Source organism: Balaenoptera acutorostrata, chromosome 4 (genome assembly GCF_949987535.1).
Source record: "Balaenoptera acutorostrata chromosome 4, mBalAcu1.1, whole genome shotgun sequence".
Taxonomy (NCBI): Eukaryota; Metazoa; Chordata; class Mammalia; order Artiodactyla; family Balaenopteridae; genus Balaenoptera; species Balaenoptera acutorostrata.
In genome coordinates, this window is record NC_080067.1 from 116878538 (window position 1) to 116898571 (window position 20034).

A 20034-nucleotide genomic window follows, 5' to 3' on the forward strand; every position below is an offset into this window, starting at 1 on the left:
TATATTCTACATTGCTTATGATGGTTGGTAGATGGATTTTCTTTGGTAGCATATGTGAAGATGTTCCAAATTTTTCTTTGAAGATTGGAGTTCAGCAAGAAAAATGTACGTGTAGTGGAAGTTAACACCAGGATTTCCATGAAGAGGAGGTGTGCTAATGAAATGAAGCTCTTGAAAATGATAGAAAAAACATTTTTTACAGTGTAGGATTAGAAATAATCAGCATATGTGTTAGTGTCTCTAAGACACTATGAAAGGAGAAATGTGATTCAGTAAAAATATTTTTCTTTATACAAATATTATAACATTACCTGTTTAAACAGATCTTAAAACTCAAGTGACTGCAAGCTGAAGAACTATTTCAACTGATATTCAAAAACTAATATTCAAAACCACATTTATTTTTACATTATTGAAAACAGCTTTTAAGTAAATCTGCATAAGAAAATTTCCCATATAATTGAAGTTTCACTTTCAAAGTAACAGTCTTATTTATAGTTGAATGTTTAGAGGATCCTATATTATATATTTTACTCTTCGTTTTGGTGTACTGACTCAGTTTAACCTTTTCTGGATGAAATCTGAATGTCATCTGAACCCTAATTTTCAGTTTGGCATAGAGCAAGGCCTACATTAACTGCTCAGTACATATTTAATGAATGAATGAATGAATGAACTAATGAACTGTACCCTTTATTTTCAAATCTAACTAACCAGGAAAAGATCTACTGCTTGTCTTAATTTATTAATTGTCTTAAATGATTAGCTTAAAAAGAAATTCAGTAAATGTATAAAGTGTTACACTACCTTGATCCTCATATTTCAAGCTTTTTTCCTTCTCTCTAATTATGCCCTAAATTCTTTGCTTTGGTAAAGGAATGTCACATCATAAACAGGTGAGATGTATTTGATGTTTTAGGGTCAGGAGAATATAGTAACACAGAGCTTGTTGAGCGTGTTCCTGAAGATAAACCGCCTTTAGATATTTTCAGATTGTCTTCTGATGGGGAGTAGAAAAATGTTTAGAAGGACCTTTATTTACATGTTTTGTCTTACCCCCACTCTACCCATAACATTCAGACTGGCTGAGAGTGAAAAACCTTAAGGCTAATGTGGTGAAAGTATTGGTGTCTAAAAGAAGAAATCATAGCATAAAACACGCTTCTTGGTGTTTTTCTTATCTCCTTAATTGAGAATCTAATTTCATAGCACTATAGTGCATAGCATCACAGGGGCTTAAGTTTTTTTTAATCAGTGAAATACTTTAGGCATAAACAAATAGGGGAAAATGTAATAAGCATCTCTGTGTACACCACCTACCTTAAAAAATAAAACCTTACAGATATTATTAAAACTTCCTGTGTTCCTTTTCCTCTACCCAGTGGAAATCACAATAGAATTTGATGTTTGTCATTCTTATTTTTCTTTTGATATTTTTACTACATATGTATGTATCAATGTTATGTGATACTATTTTGCATATTTTTTGAACTTTACATTAATGGTATTTCTATACACCTTTAAAATGAACTTTAATGTTTCACCTATTCCTAGATATTGAATATTTAATCCAATCAGTTTATAGCATCATATAACATCCTGTTTAATTACACCATGATGTATTTACCCATTTTGTGGCTGATTTAACTTTCAATGGCTTCCATTTTTTGCTATTGCAAGCAATTCTTCAGTGAACATCTTTGAATATTTTCTTGTGACCATTTGTGAGAATTTCCCTAGGGTATTACCTAGGAGTAGGATTGTTAGACCCCAGAGTTAACATAGCTTCAACTTTGCTGTGTAATGCCAAATTGTTTTACCAGTTTGTACCCTCAGCTGCAGTGTTATTTTGTATCCTTGCTGACTACTTGATATTTTCAAACTTTTAATTTTTGCTAATCCAATGGGTGGGAAATGACATCTCACTGTTGTTTTAATCTGTGTTTCCTTAATTATGAGTGAGCTTGAGCATCATTATGTATGTTTATTGGCCATTCATATGTCCTCCTTTGAATATCTTTGTTGATTTTTCTATTGGTCTGTTTTTTTTTCCTCATTGATTTATAGATCTTCATATATTTTGGACGCTCTTTCTTGGTATGTTCATTAAAAATGTATTCTCCCAGTTGGTAGCTTGTCTTGTCATTCTGTCTATCTATCTATCTATGTATGAAGATAAGTCTATAATTTTTGTGATCAAATTTATTAGGCTTTTCCTTAAGGTTTTGTATGTACGTGTATGTGTGTGTACATGTATATATCTTGTCTAAAAAACACTTTTAAACCCAAGATTATAAATATCTTTTCCTGTATTTTCTTCTAAGCATTTTATCATTTTGTCTATCATATTTAAACATTAATCTATGTTCAAATGATTCTTCAGTAATATTATTGGTAGAGATCCATTTCATTTTTTTTCATAAGGATCACCAATTGTCCCAGCACCACTTATTAAACAGTGTATCCTTTACTCACTGATTTTTAATGCCACCCCTATTACATGTTAAATTTCTATGTGTCCATGGGTCTCTTGTGGTTCATTTTGGCTTTCTTTCAGCATCTGCAGTCCACCTCTCCTTTGCCTCTTGTAGTTTATAACCTTCTACCTTTCTTGCTTGAGGCGTTTCTTTAGATTTTAACTCAGTTCTATCACATACTTGTGGATTTGGGTAATATGATTTTAATAACTTTTCACCATTTTTTTTCTACCATAACATGTATTTTATCTAGTTGCCTAGAATGCGTTTCTATTTTTTTCATATTATCTCCCTTTGTTGATGGTTTTTCTTAAAAAAGGACCCATCATTCTATTTATTGATAGAAGTAATAGAGTTGAAAGTACAATGGAAAATGTGTTGTAATCTTTAATTTTAAGATGCAAAAGGCAAACTTTCAAATATGTTTTTTAAAAAATAAGTTAAGCATAACCTGCTTTTTCTAAATGACTAGTAGAGTATTTTGTTTAGTACCTTAGAAAACAATGTTTTTTAGGCAATTTGATTCTGTATAAGTAGGCAGTATATTATACTTTGATTGAAATTTATTGAATATTAGTCCTATAATGCTATTGTTAATTGATCGTCTTTATTTTTTCAGATGATTGGAATCCATTTGCATACCCATATAAAAAACTGGATTTTGGAAAATGGGAGCTGTATATCCCACCAAAGCAGAATAGATCTGTCCTAGTACCTCATGGATCCAAATTAAAGGTACTTTCCTCCCTCCTGTTTTCATTTGACCTTACTATTTTCTTTTTGTCCTGTTTGAAAAGTTTGATTTAAACTATTAAAATGTAAACTGATACATGATAATTATGGGAGAAACAGTGTAAATTTTTAAATAGAGGAAAATTTAAGAGAAGTCATCGCAGATTGAAATGTGTTAGACTGGAATTGTTCGGTTGGTAAGGTACTGAACTTAGTAGTTGTATTATTATCAACTTTGGAAACCTTATAGAAGGATCACTGAATAATTACAAAAGTTTAGCCTGGAAAACAGAAAGTTTGATTAAAAAAAAAAATGAAACCTGTCTTCAAGTCAGCCGGGCAGAAAATTTTTACCTGTAGAGACAGACTTGATATAATTGACTTTGTGATGAGCCACATAAATGTGGGAGGCTGTGTTGGAGACCCATGCCTTTTGGGGATATGATTTTCTTGATCTCTTTCTGCTCTTTGATAACAGGGCTGTTGCTTCTTCTGTTCTCCTTGGATTAGCCTAGGGGCCTGCCTGTCCTCTCCTTCCCCTCTGCTTTGGCTGACCATGCAGCTCTGCATTTAGGGTGTGCAGAGCCAACACAGCTGCCCTCTTCTGTCTCCTCAAGGGAGGCTTGAAGGATGGGCCCCAAAGTCTGGATTACCTATCACAGATTTGATTACATGAGAGGCGATCTAAATCCTTTAACACTTACTTGATTTTAGCCCATGCTCATATAATTATATAATATTTCCATGTCCCTTGTATCTCTTTCCCTTCCTTGGACGTGTGATAGCATTCATAGCATTTTTCATGATAGATTCTGTAACTGAATTATATTTTTATTGGCATTTTTTAATTTAACAATATTAACCAGAGCTACTTAAAGTATATTTAAAATAAGAAATGCGTTGTATGTTTGTTTTGCAGGTTTTTACAAATAATGAAATTATAAGTGTACCTGAAAATACTGAAATATTGCCACACATAATATAGTTACCAGAAGAGCATATTGTCTGGAATAAAGGGACATTTTTATATGGGATAGCAGCCAAGGTTCTCCTAAATCTGAAGTGAAAAGGAGAAAAAGTAGCTACAGTATACAATAAGAGGGATTTAAATTTAATATATATAATCCCTTTTCCAAGTCAGTATAAGCTTCACGAGAGCAGGGGCCTTTGCTTTTCTGTTTGCTAATACTGTATGTTTTCAATTCTTAGAAGAGTGCCTGGCACAGAGTAGGCACTCAAAAAATGTTTATTGAATGTTAAAGCCATTTTTAGGCCCAATCTTTGAAGGAATAAACCATAGAGCTTGATTTTTCTATGGTCTGTAAGTCCTGATTTTAGGAAACTGTGAAGCGAGGCTACTATTATAGTACTGATTTCATTGTTGCTTTAGGTCTTTTGGCCATTTGTTTTGTTATATTTTGTTTTTAAGAATTGAAATTTCCAGTTTTTTAAAGTGCTGCAGAAATTTTTTTGTCTTCTTAAATTAGAAAAGGTTATGGGCTTCAATTACCTACTCTTTGCATTAAATGGGGGGTTAATGAATTAATTTTTTACAGTTTTTAAAATTGAAGTATAGTTGATTTACAATATTATATTAGTTTCAGGTGTGCAACATAGTGATTCAGTATTTTTATAGATTATATTCCATTTAAGTTTATTACAAAACAGTGGCTATATTTCCTTGTGCTATGCAATATATCCTTGTTGCTTATCTATTTTATAAGTAGTATTTTGTCTCTCTTAATCCCATACTTCTATTTTCCCCCTCTCTCCTATCCTCTCCCTACTGGTAACCACTAGTTTGTTTTCTATATCCATGAGTCTGTTTCTGTTTTGTTATATACAGTGAATGAATTAATTTTCATGTGTAGTTTTTATACATTGGGAAAAAATGATTACTAGGAATGAATGATTATTAATATATACAGTTAATAATGATAGGCATTTGCCTCTCCCATCCAACTCTAAAGCTTTTATATTTTCTCCTATGGTCTGAATGTTTGTGTCCTCCCCCCAAATCATATGTTGAGATACTAATTCCTGATGTGATGGTACTAGTAAATAGGGCTTTGAGAGGTGCATAAATCATGAGGGTATAGCCCTTCAAATAGGATTAGTGGCCTTAAAAAAGAAACTCCAGAGAGATCCCTAGCCCCTTTCACCACATGAAGATACAACAAGAACTCTGCAACCTGGAGAAGAGCCCGTACCAGACCATGCTAGCAGCTGATCTTGAACTTCCAGCTTCCAGAACTGTGAGAAATCAATTTCTGTTGTTTGTAAGCCACTCAGTTCCTGATATTGTGTTATAGCAGCCCAAATGGACTAAGGTGCTTTCAACACTATGCTATGTACTATACTATGCTTTTTTTCATAAATTCACTTGACCTGGATGAAATGAAATAATAAAAGAAATTTTTTAAAAAGCATCTTTTACCTTTTTACTTAAAAAAAAATCTATATCTAACAGTAAACATTCAAAAAATATCAATCAACTGTTGTGTAATCTTTCTTCATTATTATTCTCTAAAGATTTCAGTGAGGATAAATTTACTAGAAATTTAGGCCTAAAATATCACTCATAGTGTTTAGATGTTTCAAATTTTGAGGAAACATTTAGATGCTATTATAATGTCAATATGGTGATATAAGTAATTTTTCACTTATGGGAAATGATTTATCAGATTTTCTTTGTGGGGGCTGGGGTTAAATTCTCTATTAAAAATCAACTAACTTAAGGGTTTTGGCCTTTCAATCTGAAATTGTCCCTAGGTAGTCTACCTTGGTAATTAAAAATCTTGTCTTAAATTGAACTTGAAAATTTATTTCATTCCACAAGGGATTGACCTTTATAACTCACTTGTGGATGTTTCTCTTACGAATTATCTGGGAACCATTCTCAAAAAAGAATATTACCTACCATTGAAATAATAGCTTTATTTTCTTTGCAAAATACCTGGTCTTTTTAATTGAACACTTTGGAAGAAGAGTCCCCATTGCTTATATGGTCATGAAAACGTCTCCTTTCCATGTTTTTAAGTGAGTTTACCAAACAAAATATTTTAAAAGTAAAGTAATAAGGTGAGGAGGTCAGTGAAAGACCCCGCGTCAGAAAAAGTGAGAGGTCGGGGAAAGTGAACTTGAAAGGTGGGTTGGGGGCAAACTGAAGAATTCCTTTCTTTTCTTCTGATTTCCATTTTCTTCTTTTTAAAAAAAATCATTCCTTTTAATATCCATATGACTAGCAATGGCAATTAAAATTGTCTTCTTTTAAGTGTTTAGGATATTTATGTACTTTAACTTTTCCTTGCCAAATCAGTAACAAAATGGACTAGGATAAAGGTTTTTTGATACCAGACTTTTAACCTTTTTGAAGGATCATGTATTAATCATCTAGAGCTACAATAACAAAATACCATACTGTGGGTGGCTTAAGCAACAGAAATTTAATTTCTCACAGTTCTGGAGGCTGGAAGTCTGAGATCAGCCAGCCTGGCTGAGTTCCGGTGAGTTCTTTTCCTCGCTTACAGATGGCACTCACATGGCACTAATCCTATCATCAGGCCCCCATGCTCATGACCTCATTTAAACCTAATTATCTCCCAAATGTCCTGTCTCCAACTACCATCACAGTGGGGGTTAGGGCTTCAACATATGAACTTGGTGGGGGGCACAGTTCAGTTCAGAGCAGATCATGTTGCTTTCTGAATTATATTTAGATGTTATACAATTGATTGGTAGAAAAGGGTCATGGAACTTAATACCTACATTTGCAGGTATTCATTTCGTAGATGAGTACACTGAAGTTTAGAGAGGTTAAGTAGACAGTATTGCCTGGACTTGAATTCAGGCTTGTCTAATAGCAAAGTCCATGGTTCTAACCATTGTGCTACACTGCTGTTCAGGCTAAGGGTTCACAGAGAGAAAAAGGAAAAAAAAGTGATACAGAGGAAGTAGAACTTGAGCCTTGTCTCAGGTCTAACAAATTATTATTATTATTATTTTATAATTAATTAATTAATTAATTAATTTATGGCTGTGTTGGATCTTCGTTTCTGTGCGAGGGCTTTCTCTAGTTGTGGCAAGCAGGGGCCACTCTTCATCACGGTGCGCGGGCCTCTCACTATCGCGGCCTCTCTTGTTGCGGAGCACAGGCTCCAGATGCGCAGGCTCAGTAACTGTGGCTCACGGGTCCATTTGCTCCGCGGCATGTGGGATCTTCCCAGACCAGGGCTCGAACCCGTGTCTCCTGCATTGGCAGGCAGATTCTCAACCACTGCGCCACCAGGGAAGCCCACAAATTATTTTATACCATAATTGCTTTTGCTTTTTTGTGTGGGGACTATTGTCTCCATTTTTCAGGGTGCTGAGTATTGAAGTGACCTTCCCTGAGAATAGAAAGGAGATAGAAAGTTTGTGGAAAGAGTTTGGGTTTTAGAGAATAAGAGATCAGATTGATTACATAAAGTGAAACTAGTTATTGAGAGCTAGAATGAGATTGCTAGGCAGAAGGATGCCATTGGGCAGGGATGTGGCACGTTGAAAAATTAGTATCTACATATTTGCTTAAGAAGGTTAATCTCATAAGCACTTTATCCTTTATTTCTGGACTATTTTCTTGTGTCATTTCTCCATCTATTTCCTTCTCTCCACATTTTTTGTTAACTGTTTTAGGATATTCTAGTATTTGGATATTGAATCTCCTAGATTTTCTTCTTTTTGTCAAGTTCCCCATCATTTTGACTTTCTGTTCCATTTTGAGAAGTTATCTTCCAACTGCATTATTTTAGTAATCACATTAAAAACATTTCTAATAACATGCCTGTGTTGTCTACCTTTTGTGTAGATTCTGTCATTGTTAAATATTCAAAGATAGTTTTATCTTTTTGAAAGTATGTATTATAGATGTTTTATTTTTTCCCCAAGTTTTCTTCTTGTTCCCCCACCCCCTCACTGTTTCTTTCAGATTTTCTTTTCCTGTGTGTTTTTGCTTTTTTTTTTAGTCCCTTGTCTTTTGTGTTGCAGGCTGTCTTGAAATGCCTGGTGATCCATGGTAATATAATCATATTTTAGAATAAGTTAGGAAAAGACAATTGAAAATTCTGTTTCTGGTGTCCTTTGTTCCTGGTGATCTTCAGTGTTGGGTAGTCACAAAGTGAGACAGCCTTTATATTGATGGAAAGAAGTGAAAGTTTTTCTCTGGGGTCATTTATTTTTTCCAGAGGTGAATCTTCCAGTCTCTTACAAGGGATGGGTGGAAAGGGTATGGAGTGGAGGAAGTTTTATGTGGCTACTGGCATCCATGCATAAGGACAGGGAAAGTAGATAAGGGTCCCAACTTTCAGTAAGACACTGAATCCCCCTATTTTTAACCATATGATTCACCTCTGACATTTGCTATGCTCATTGTCTCTGAACTTGGAGCCTTCCTAGTTCAGTGTTTTTCAGAGAGTGAACATCTGATCTCCCATTTGAGGGGTGAGAGGTGGCATTTTGGAGGAATACACGTTTATCTGTATGGGTTAGGGAAAGGCTCTGCTGAAGAGCCTACAGTGCCCTTGTTTAACACTGCATCTTACCTTCTGCCATAGTACTAGAAGCCTCCAGATGCCGAGTTTCCTAGGGCTTCTGTGAAGCAAACTGACCAACTCTCTTCAGGTTTTTCCTCTGCAATAGCAGATTTTAATTTTTTCCTGTCTACTTAGTTCCTTACCACTCCAACTACTTTCTAAGTTCCAAAAATTTGTTGAAATTTCTGTTCTCTTGTTGCCTCCTTTTCTGTCTTTCTCTGTTAATACTTTTTGTATTCCTTTGCTGTTATTTATTTTAACAGAAGTTTGGTAGGTTTGTTATTTTGATTATACTTCTTAAACCCCTGTATTTAAAAGAAAGAAGAAAAAAATACATCTACCGGATAGAAGAATATTTTATAATTCTGGGGCCTCGGTTGAGTATTATATTCTTATCGTATGCCATGATTATAAAATTTTGGTCAGACTGATTATTTCTAGCTTGTGGTGTCTTTACATATTATTATATGTGATAAAGATTTTCTTCTCTATGACCCACAGAAAATCCTTTACTCACTTCATTTGTTACCTGGTTCAACTTAATCAACCTTTAAGACCCTGAAACATCTAATTGTGGGAGAATGTGTAGGTAGAATTAGATGCACTTTCCTTTACCACAGAGCTTATAATTCTCTGTGTTTGCAAAATACACCATGAATGTTAATGAACCTAAATAACATGCTAGGAAATGGTCTTCCTCTGTAGATGAGAATAAAGGCTTTTTAATTGATTCATTTTTCTTTTGTTTTTTTCTGAAGCTCTCTAGAATGTTGGCAGGAAACAAAATAAATGTGTAAATTTCCAAAGCAGTCTTTTTACCAATATTTAGCATAACTCTGTTTGCCTAGAGGGTGGGTGAGGTAGAAAGTGTGAGTGTTTCCTTCTATTTTGAGCATGCTCCACATTAATTTATCAGATTTCACTTTTTTTCTTTCTTAATATCTTAGTTAGCACATATTTAGTTTTATATTTTCTGCACTCGACATATTGCACTGTTTTCCCTGGATGTATGTGAAGAAATAAAAGACAAAATGCCTGCACTTTGAATTTATTGTCCACTTGGAGAAAACTCACCATAAACAAATGAGTCACTTGAGCATTCTGTGGCTGGTAAGGGAGTAGAGGAAGAAGCTTATTTTTTTTTTGAGAGGTTTATAACAGGAAAGTAAGAATAAGTAAATAGAATATGTGGTTGTTTCTTTTTTATATTTGTTAGTTCCTTTCATTTTTGATTAAATATTAATGGGGCTAAGAGGGGACCCAAGAAAGGAGATGACAGGGAGAGAGAACAAGGATTAGAGATAGATTCTTAGGAAACTGGAAAGATGGAGAAGAATTAAGGTCAAGGTTGAATAGTTAGTTAGAACTAATGAATGATTATGGAAAGAGATGCATTTTAAGCTTGGTCTTGAAGGAGTTAATGGATTAGATTAATGAATAGGTTGTCAGGAGTCTATTAGAGAATAAAAGAAAATAAAGTTAAGCAAGATTATACAGGAATTAACCAATTCTATATGGGAGACAGTTTGACTTATATTGACTTATGAAGATGTCACATGTGTAAGGAGACTAAATGGAACAATGAATCTATTTTAGGAAATTTTACTCTAAAAGCGTGCAGGGCCCTACAATTGCTAAATTTTGACAGAGATTCGTTTTTGCTTTTTCTTAAATCCTACATTTCTTACTTTAAGAAAAACCTCAATAACTTTAAAAAATGAACAATTTATTCTTTAACCTGTGGTGTTATTTGACCCTTAATGATCTCTTTTTTTTTTTCTCAGAAATGTTCATTCTCTCTCTTCTAGAGCATATAAAAATGCTTAAGTAATCTTATTATCAGTTAACAAAAATTAGTCACTGTTAATGGATCCTGAATGTTCTCTCTTTTTCTTTTATGTCATAAAGATTCCTAGAAAGAAGAACTTTACTATCACGTACATCTTCTCTTTCTATATATCCTCACTTCCAATTCATTGTTTTCTATCCTCTCCTACTCTGATTTAATAAAAAATAAAGTAAAATGGTACAAATAGCTGGATGATGATAATTTAAGTTTAAGACCTATGAATGAAGCAATATAAATCTCATTTACCATTATGAATCATTTGAACCACATATTCACATTAGTATTTCATATAAATTTATAGATGATTTCTACTGTGTCATGGCCTGTGATAGGATCTGAATCTTCTGCAGTTCCTGAGTGATCATTTCTAGTTATGTCATGGGTAAAATATATTCTTTTGCTGTGTACCACCTGCCAACTCAAACTTGTCATAAATCATTGCTTTTGCAGCTTACTTGGTAACAGTTTCTTTTCTTATGGCACATGCTATAGAAATTCTTTTATTGATGACTTGAGATCTTATGTATTTGTCTAGGATTTTATATTTCTGGTTTTGTCTTATATCCAGTGTTGCTGATAAAATCCTGATAATTTGATTTTTTTTTTTTAATTTATTTTTATTTATGGCTGTGTTGGGTCTTCATTTCTGTGTGAGGGCTTTCTCTAATTGTGGCAAGTGGGGGCCACTCTTCATCGCGGTGCGCGGGCCTTTCACTGTCGTGGCCTCTCTTGTTGCGGAGCACAGGCTCCAGACGCGCAGGCTCAGTAGTTGTGGCTCACGGGCCCAGTTGCTCCGTGGCATGTGGGATCATCCCAGACCAGGGCTCGAACCTGTGTCTCCTGCATTAGCAGGCAGATTCTCAACCACTGCGCCACCAGGGAAGCCCGATAATTTGATTTTTATTCCTTTGTATGTAATCAGCCCTTTCTCTTGGTAGTCACTTGGATTTCCTCTTTATCCTTCATGTTCTAAAAATTTCACTATTTGCTGTCCTAATACAGGATTTCATTTATTACTCTTTTCTTGAAATGGTCTTACCTTCATAAATCATCTTCTCCTTGGTTCTCATTTTCCCCCCCATCCATTTTCATATTAGAGCCCTAGTCATCATTCTAAAATCTGAAATCTGCTCATGTTATCCTTCTGACTAAAAACCTTTGTGATAAACTCTCCCCACCCCTGATTTGGTTATAGACAGGGTTTTCAAACTGTGTGACAAGAAGCTGACCAGGTCAGTTTTCAGATTCTCCAGCACTCACCCGAAATAAGGAGACTTCTTTTCTGTTTTATAGTTGGGCTCCCATGTATGTTTATGTCTAAATAATGATTTCTTTGTTTTAAAAGAATTGAACAACAATGACCTCTAGGCTGAATTCCATATTCCTTAGCTTACCATACAAAGCCCTCCACGCCCTGGCCATTGGGTTCCTCTCCAGCTTTGTCTTTATCCTTGTCTTAGTCTGTTTGGGCTGCTATAATAAAGTACCATAGCCTAGGCTCCTTATGAACAACAGAAATGTATTTCTCCCAGTTCTGGAGGCTGGAAGTATGAGATCAGGGTGCCAGCCTGGTAGAATTCTAGTGAGGGCTGTTTTCTGACTGCCAGCTTCTCAATGGTAATGTCTCTTCACATGGTGGAGAGCAGAGAGAGGAAGCAAACTCTTTAGTGACTTTAATAAGGGCACTAATTCCATTCCTTCGAGCTCCACCCTCTTGATCTCATTCTAATGCTAATTACCTCCCAAAGGCCCTAACTCCTAGTACTATTACACTGGGGGGTTGGGTTTCAACATATAAATTTTGCAGGGGACACAAACATTCAGTCCATAACAATAAGGTATACTGTCCATACTGAATTACTTGCTGTTGCTTAAATGCTGTTCTGGTTATATCTCAGCAAATGCAAAGACAGCATCCCTTTTATGTGGAATGGCTTTCTCCTGTTTTAGTAATCTGACAAACTCCTAGTCTTTGATATAGAGTTTATATGCCATTTATTTTTGGTGAAGTTTTTCATAATCCCGAATGCCGCTTTCTACTTACCAAATATCCCTTCTGCCATAAACCTCTCTAGAGCCTGTTTCCACTATACTCACTGTGATGATATGTACTTTTAGAGTGTGAACTTTTTGAGGACAGGGTAAGTGTCTTGGTCATCTTTGTGTCTCTGGAACCTAGTAATATCTGATTCATAGAAGCTATTCAATAAGTGTTTATTGACTGCATGGATGAAAGGGTTAGGGATCATTAGGTAAGTACACTTGCTACTGTTGGAAATATTTTTGCATATGCACATTATACAGAAAGTGAAAGAAATTTATGAAGTGTGTTTCAGTAATTTTAAATTTTCTATAAGTTTAGGCATCTTCAGCCTGTAGAATTGCTGTTTACAGGAGGAATGCTGTTGATACCAGGGTTAAAAACAAGCAAACAAAATAACTGAAGTTAAGCAAATATTGGTCTGGAAATCACAGTTTGTTTTAATGAATCTTTAGCATTTTCTATGTTACTTTTAAAACAAAGATTCTTGTGAGTCACTGTTTAGAGAACTTAATATTAGAAAAGAAGTTTGCCTTTCTCCTGAAGATTTGAAATGCTTATTTTTATCTTATGGTTCCCCCACCGCCTCTTTCTCTTGTCTGTCAGAACACTTAAAATTAAGTGAATTGTACACTTGCAATAACCATCCAGCTCCAGTCCTAGACCATTATCTCGTCTCCTTGCCCTCCAGCCCTTCTCTCCTTCTGACCACTTTCATTGTAACTGCTGACTTTTTTCTTCTCATTTTATTTTTAAATATATTATATTTTAAAATTGTGAGTAGTCTTTTTTTCTTTTTTTGGAAGTAAGAAGAATATAAATTAAATGTACATAAATCTGTGAATAAGGGCAGGGTATTATTTCAAATCAGGATTCAAATCTGTTTTAATATTTCTTTAAATCACCTATGAATAAATGGACAATGCCTAATTCTTTTTCCTTATAGTTCAGAACCAGTTAGTTAGGAGGCTACAGAATGGATTTACTATGGGTTGTGCCAGAGGTCAGTGTTTAGACGTTGAGATGAGTACTATGAAGAGAGAAAAGTTCAGTTACGGGATGATGTCACTCTTACCCCAAGTAAATAATTAGATGTTATTTCTCTCTGGATAAAACACATATCATCTCTGTTTTAAACTTTTTCCTCATGGAACGCTTTCTCTAACTTTGAAGAATATTTGCTTTTGACACAATGAAATAGAAATCTGGGATGCACTGTTGCTATTATGGCTGTTTTATTTAAGGCACAATAAATTATGGTGAAAGAAAAAAATAGTTCAAATGTCTCTTTCACATATATAGATGAAAACTTATTACACCTTGCATATATTAAGCCTGATTTCCTAGTTTTCCATGGTAGGGCTCAGGATCAGGAGCTGCTTGGATTATGTAGTTTTGTTTTCCCTTTTCATTTTCAGCTAAAGCCCTGCAGAGAATAAGAAGTTGTTGGTGAGATATCAATGGCAGTATAGGGATTGCTTTCTGGAGTCATTATGAATTAAGAGCTAATGGGTAGCTTTCTTTGATAGCTCGTTTATAATTGAGTACAGATAGATGAAAATCAAATACAAAGGGAACTCAATTTTATCATTAATTTTGACTTTGTTTAACGGATGATTTCTGGGCACCACAGCAGCCTTCCTAATTTGTCTGTGTATGATGAAGAAACTAATCATACACAGCTCAGAGAACAAATAACATACGTTTCCCAAAGAGGTCACCTTCAGAGACAAGCACAAGGAAAAAAACCCCTGCAAACCTGTTGATTTCTTCCTTTTCTCCTATGTTTTTTCTCTGTTTACCTTCTTTTAAAAATGCAGTATGTAAAATAATTTCATAATTTAAAATATGCAGTGATTGACTACCCAGAATTTATAGCCTAAACTAGGCTATAATTATAATCCGCTTTGTTCCTTGTAAAAGGCTTCCTTTCTTTCTTTCCTTTATCAGATAGCCCTTACTATGTGCCAGTTACTATTTTAAATATAACAAATATTAATTTATTTAGCCCTCACAACAGCCCTATTGGGAAAGTCCTATTATCATCATCCCCATTTTTTCAGATGAGGAACTGAGGCCCAGAGAGATGACATAATTTGCTCAAAGTCACATAGCTAGCTGATAGCTGGCAGAGCTGGGATTCAAACCCAGCAAATCTGGCTATAGAGGTTGTGTTCTTAACATTATGTTATGTTGCTATAATATATTAGTTTAATTACAGTTCCTGTGATTTCTTGATAACTGTTTAAAAACACCACCAAGCATAGCCTTTGGCTAAAATGATAAACCTTTGCCAATCCTAATATGTTTTTTTAGAATACATGTTTTCCTGTGAGCAAGTAGCAAAGACAGTAATGCATTCGGGAGCACACAGAAAAGAATTTGACATTGTTTAATTTTTAGGAATATTCAATAGAACATACGCTATACGTAATATATATATTTAAGTATACACAAACACATTTGTACACACACGCACACGTGTATATTTTATTTTATACACGTATATATATTTTATTTTGTCAAGGACCAAAATAACAGTGTTTGAATAAAGATAGATGATTGTTTCTCTTTGAAGGAAAAGTCCAAGTCAGTAGGTGCTTTGTGGACAGACTGCTTCTGCTACATGTGTATGTTCAGACCAGGTCCCTTACATCCCATTGGTCTTCTATCTCCAAGTATGTTATCTATATGATAAACAACACTCACCATCTCTCTGTGTTTCCTGCAGAAAGAGGAAAACAAGGTCAAGGCATTCTCTTTTAAGGATGTGAACACATCATTTATATATACATCCTTTTGGCCAGATCTTTGTTACATTGGCTATCCTAGCTGCAAGGAATGTTGGGAAATGTGGCTTAGCTTCGGGGCCATTTGTCCAGCTAAAATTCAGCAGGTTCTGTCTTATTTAAAGGAAAATAGAGGGTTGATTTTGGAATACAATTAACATTTACTGCTATAGCCATTTAAAAGGAACTTTTTAAGGAAGAATTAACCTTGTGCTGGAAACTCATTTTTTTATACTTCTCAGAACAACTGTAAGTAATGTATCCTTTTTTCATTTGTTATGCTATAGAAACACATTGTTTTAAAACTTTTATGATTTAATTCATTATAACAGAAAAAGTGTGGTGTTCTTAATAATGAAAAAAAGAAAATTTGAAGGATATAGCTGATAATATTAATAATATACACTCAAGGATATAACTAGTATTATTCATAGAGTGCAATCATAATGGTATGCTTTTAGATCATTGCAAACGCCAACATTAAACAAATAAAATGAAAGTAAAATCCTAAAGCAATCTGGAATTTATTAGATATTATGTGAGGCTTAAAATTTTGCCATTTTTGAAGGATGTCCAAATTATCATGAAGTGCCAGTCTCACTTTTAATGCTATTTTTAGTTTGACAACAATTTCTGCACAAAATAAGAGTAGGATTTTAATGAAAACACTGCATGTAAATATAGCAGTGTGAGATGTAAAAGCATACTGAGCTGAATCAGCAACTGTCAGCAACTAGGCTCTAACCTGGTTTTCTTGAATAGCACAGTTGAGAATGTAAACCAACCACCTCTGTGACAGAGAATTCATAGGACAGCTGGATGGGTACTGTTGAGATACCTAAATTTAAATTAGGGTTCAAGAAGAATGATTTCCCTTCTCTTCTTAAAAATGCTAAATTGGTACTGGCTCTAATCATTTATTTTTTGTGTTGGTGGTGAGCATTTTTGAATACACATACTTAAATCTTCACTCGTTTTTAAAAAATAAGTTCTGTAGGAACATCAGATAAGAAGGAAAGGGTGTGAGCCAGCATTTATGTGTAAAGTTGTAATAATTAATGTAACTGATTTTTCAAGATATTTTACGCAGTATTAGAAGAGCTTTAGAAAGAAGACTGCTTTTTAAAACTAGTAAGTTGGTTAAACATTTTAAGTGCAACCATTAGTAAATGGAATCTTATTAAAATAATTATACTCTCAAAATGTATCTTTTCTAAAAGATATTTTAGGATAAAATTATTAAATATGGGGAGGACAGAACACCCTAAAATGTTTCAGTTATATCCTTGAGAGAATATTTTAAACAAAGATACTTTTGGTAATTTTCATATCCTCATAGGAGACCCGTCAGCATGCTGGTTTTGGCCTCTCAGTTCCTTCACCTCCTCTGCTCTAGGGATCTTGCCCTTCTCCCAACTCAACTTAGTTTCACTAAGTTGCCTGATCCACAGCCATCCACTGCGGTGATCATACTGTAGATTTTGCCTTTATTCATAAACCCTTCATTCCCCATGTTTTTGGACTCGCATGTCCAAAAAACCCTGTGTAGCAGTATCCTGAAGCACTGGTTCTCAAACTTTAGCCCGTATCAGAAACACCTGTCAGCCTTGTTAAAAGACACACCCCAGAGTGTCTGATCCAGTAGGTCTGGGATGAGTTTGAAATTTTGAATTTTCACAAGTTCCCAGATGATGCCAGTGTTGCTGTTTCAGGGACTATAATTTGAGAACAGTTCAGAGGACTCTGTTATTGCTTAGCACATCCATTAGTTGATAATGCTTTAAAAAACAGAATTGTGTCCTCAAATCTTGTTTCTTTTTCTTTTCTTTCCTTGTTTTGTTTGTTTGTTTTGTTTTAATTTGTAGATCTTGAGGAGGTCCCTTGCAAGAACATGTTCGTTTTATTTTGACTAGTTGTATACAGCTGTTTTAATTCTAACAAGGAAGAATATGGGCCAGGTGCAATAAAGGGATACTTGAACAAAACTTTATATTTTATTTTGCTGAGCAGAGAAATAAGTCATGGAGACCTTTCTCAGCCCTTCTACCCCAGTACAAGATTAGGGTATATGAATTCATGTAGTCACTTTATATTAAGTCAGTTCTAGGAGGCCTGCTACAGCAATTTTCTTAGATGCAAAGCATTGGAGATGAAGTTGGAATAACCATGTCAATGTTTACTAATTTTATTTTTAATTTTTTTTAACTTTTTATTTTATAATGGAGTATAGCCGATTAAAAATGTTGTGATAATTTCAGGTGCACAGCAAAGCGACTCAACCATACGTATACATGTATCCATTCTCCCCCAGACTCCCTTCCCATCCAGGCTGCCACATAACATTGAGCAGAGTTCCCTGTGCTATACAGTAGGTTCTTGTTTGTTATACTTTTTAAATATAGCAGTGAGTACATGTCAATCCCCACTCCCTAACTATCCCTTCCCTCCACCCTTTACCCCCCCCCCCCCCCGCCGGTAACCATAAGTTCATTCTCTAAGTCTGTGAGTCTGTTTCTGGTTTGTAAATATGTTCATTTGTATCATTTCTTTTTAGATTCCTCGTATAAGCGTTATCATGCGATATCTCTCTTTGTCTGACTTACTTCACTCAGTATAACAATCTCTAGGTCCATCCATGTTGCTGCAAATGGCATTATTTCATTCTTTTTTATGGCTAAGTAATATTCTATTGTATATATGTACCACATCTTCTTTACCTACTCCTCTGTCGATGGACATTTAGGTTGCTTCCATGTCTTGGCTATTGTAAATGTTTACAAATTTTAGAGTCCATCTACTAACTTGTTAGCTGGGTGTCATGAAAAATTATTTTGTATAGTGAGTTGGATAAAAAAGACTTTGGAGTATATAAGTTCATTATATGCCATTTATGGCTTTGAGTAAGTTACATAGCTGAGCCTTTTGACTATCCCCCAGTCTGTATTAAAAAAAAACAAATCTAACTAATACATTTCAAAAAATTTCAAAGAAAGAGTACTCAAATAGATTTCAACTTTCTGATTTTTCATATTCACAATAAATAAGAAATATAGTGATTGTTTTTATTCTCTCACAGTACATATTTCGTTATTTAAATTTTTGTTCTCTCATAATACATCTGATAGAACAAATCTCCTTTGAGTGTACTGCCCAATAACACTATTCAGTGCAGTACCATGTCTCACTTGAATATCGAATATGTACTTGATACCATGTAACATTACTGCTGTGCACTCTGCCTATTAGATGGCTTTGACATTATGTTGGTGCCGATACTACTTATATTTCAGAGGATATGTATCTCCATGTTCCCTTGAGTGGTGATAATAGCATAATAAATACAAGCATAGACTCCAACCAGACTACCTGTGTTCACTTGCTGTTTCCAACACCTGCTAATGGTGTGAACTTTGGCTAATCATTCTCTTACCTCAGTAGCTTCTTCTAAACTGGGAATAATAATCATACTTACCCCCTAGAATTGATGGGAGGGTAAAAGCACTCACAACAATGCCTGGTACTTAGTTAATGCTCTGTAATCTCAACTATTTTCTTTTCCACGCATATGTGCAAAGGCCACATTTATTTAGCCTTTAATTCTCACATCTTTGTAGACTTTGTGAGCACAGGCCAAATATTTTATAAATTTGCATAATAAGCCAGTATCTGATGAGTCTGTAAATCAGCATTATCTCCCTGCCTACAAAATGCTCTGTTTCCTGAGATTCAGCTGGTGTGTTCATGGGATTACTCCACCAATGTCTGAAAATTCACAAGAGTGTTTATAGAAAGTGTGTGCTTTGCCCAGCACTTATTTATGTAAAGAATTTTATGTGCTTTTGAACATTCATTTTCTTAACTCAAAGTTTACATTTTAAGAATCTTGGAACTATGTATAAAATCTCTGTACAACTTTAAAAGAAATCTTAATGAAATGTTATGAGAGAGATCAAGGAGATTGTGAGCCAAAAAGAAACTACCACAGTGAAGATGGATAGAGAATCCTTAATAAAGAAAGGAACTGTTGGAAATAAGAAAAGCTAGTTGTTTTGAGACTAATCAAATACAAGGACTATCTGTGAATAATCAATAAGATCTAATCAATATGAAAAACACGTATCATAGGAAATGTATTAAACTGTGAGCACCGGAATGAACTTAGATACTGTTCTCATACTTTACACATGTTTTTGTCCATCTGATAACCAAGGGAGTCTTTCATATTTTGGTGAAGACAATTCCCATAGTCTTTTCAGTGAACTACAGCAAGTCACAGGAACAAATTTGGCTGTTTCTGCTTATAACTCTTGAAGTTTGTCAACCATATATAGACTTACCACTTAGTACACTTATTTTGTGTTTCATGTAATTGCTCAAACACACTACACTGAAATTTTCCTAAAACATATTATTTTAATTTATCATAATTTATAAGTAATATACAGATAAAACAAATTTCTTAGGCTAATGGGTAATGGGAATGTATTCTGAAAGAGAGATTCCTTTGCAAAAGGATCCATACCTTTAATATGTTTTAGCCTTATTACAGGGTAATTCACATTCATAAATTGTATAC

The 20034-nt window shown here is 34.5% G+C and overlaps 1 protein-coding gene across 1 annotated transcript in view; it reads left to right on the forward strand.

The window, feature by feature from the left end:
* GBE1 (1,4-alpha-glucan branching enzyme 1) overlaps nt 1-20034 on the forward strand; it is a 275832-nt gene that overhangs the window by 95576 nt on the left and 160222 nt on the right. Inside the window, exon 3 of the mRNA XM_057545311.1 lies at nt 3097-3212. Within this exon, the coding sequence (XP_057401294.1) occupies nt 3097-3212 (116 nt within the window). The remainder of the gene's footprint in view (nt 1-3096; nt 3213-20034) is intronic.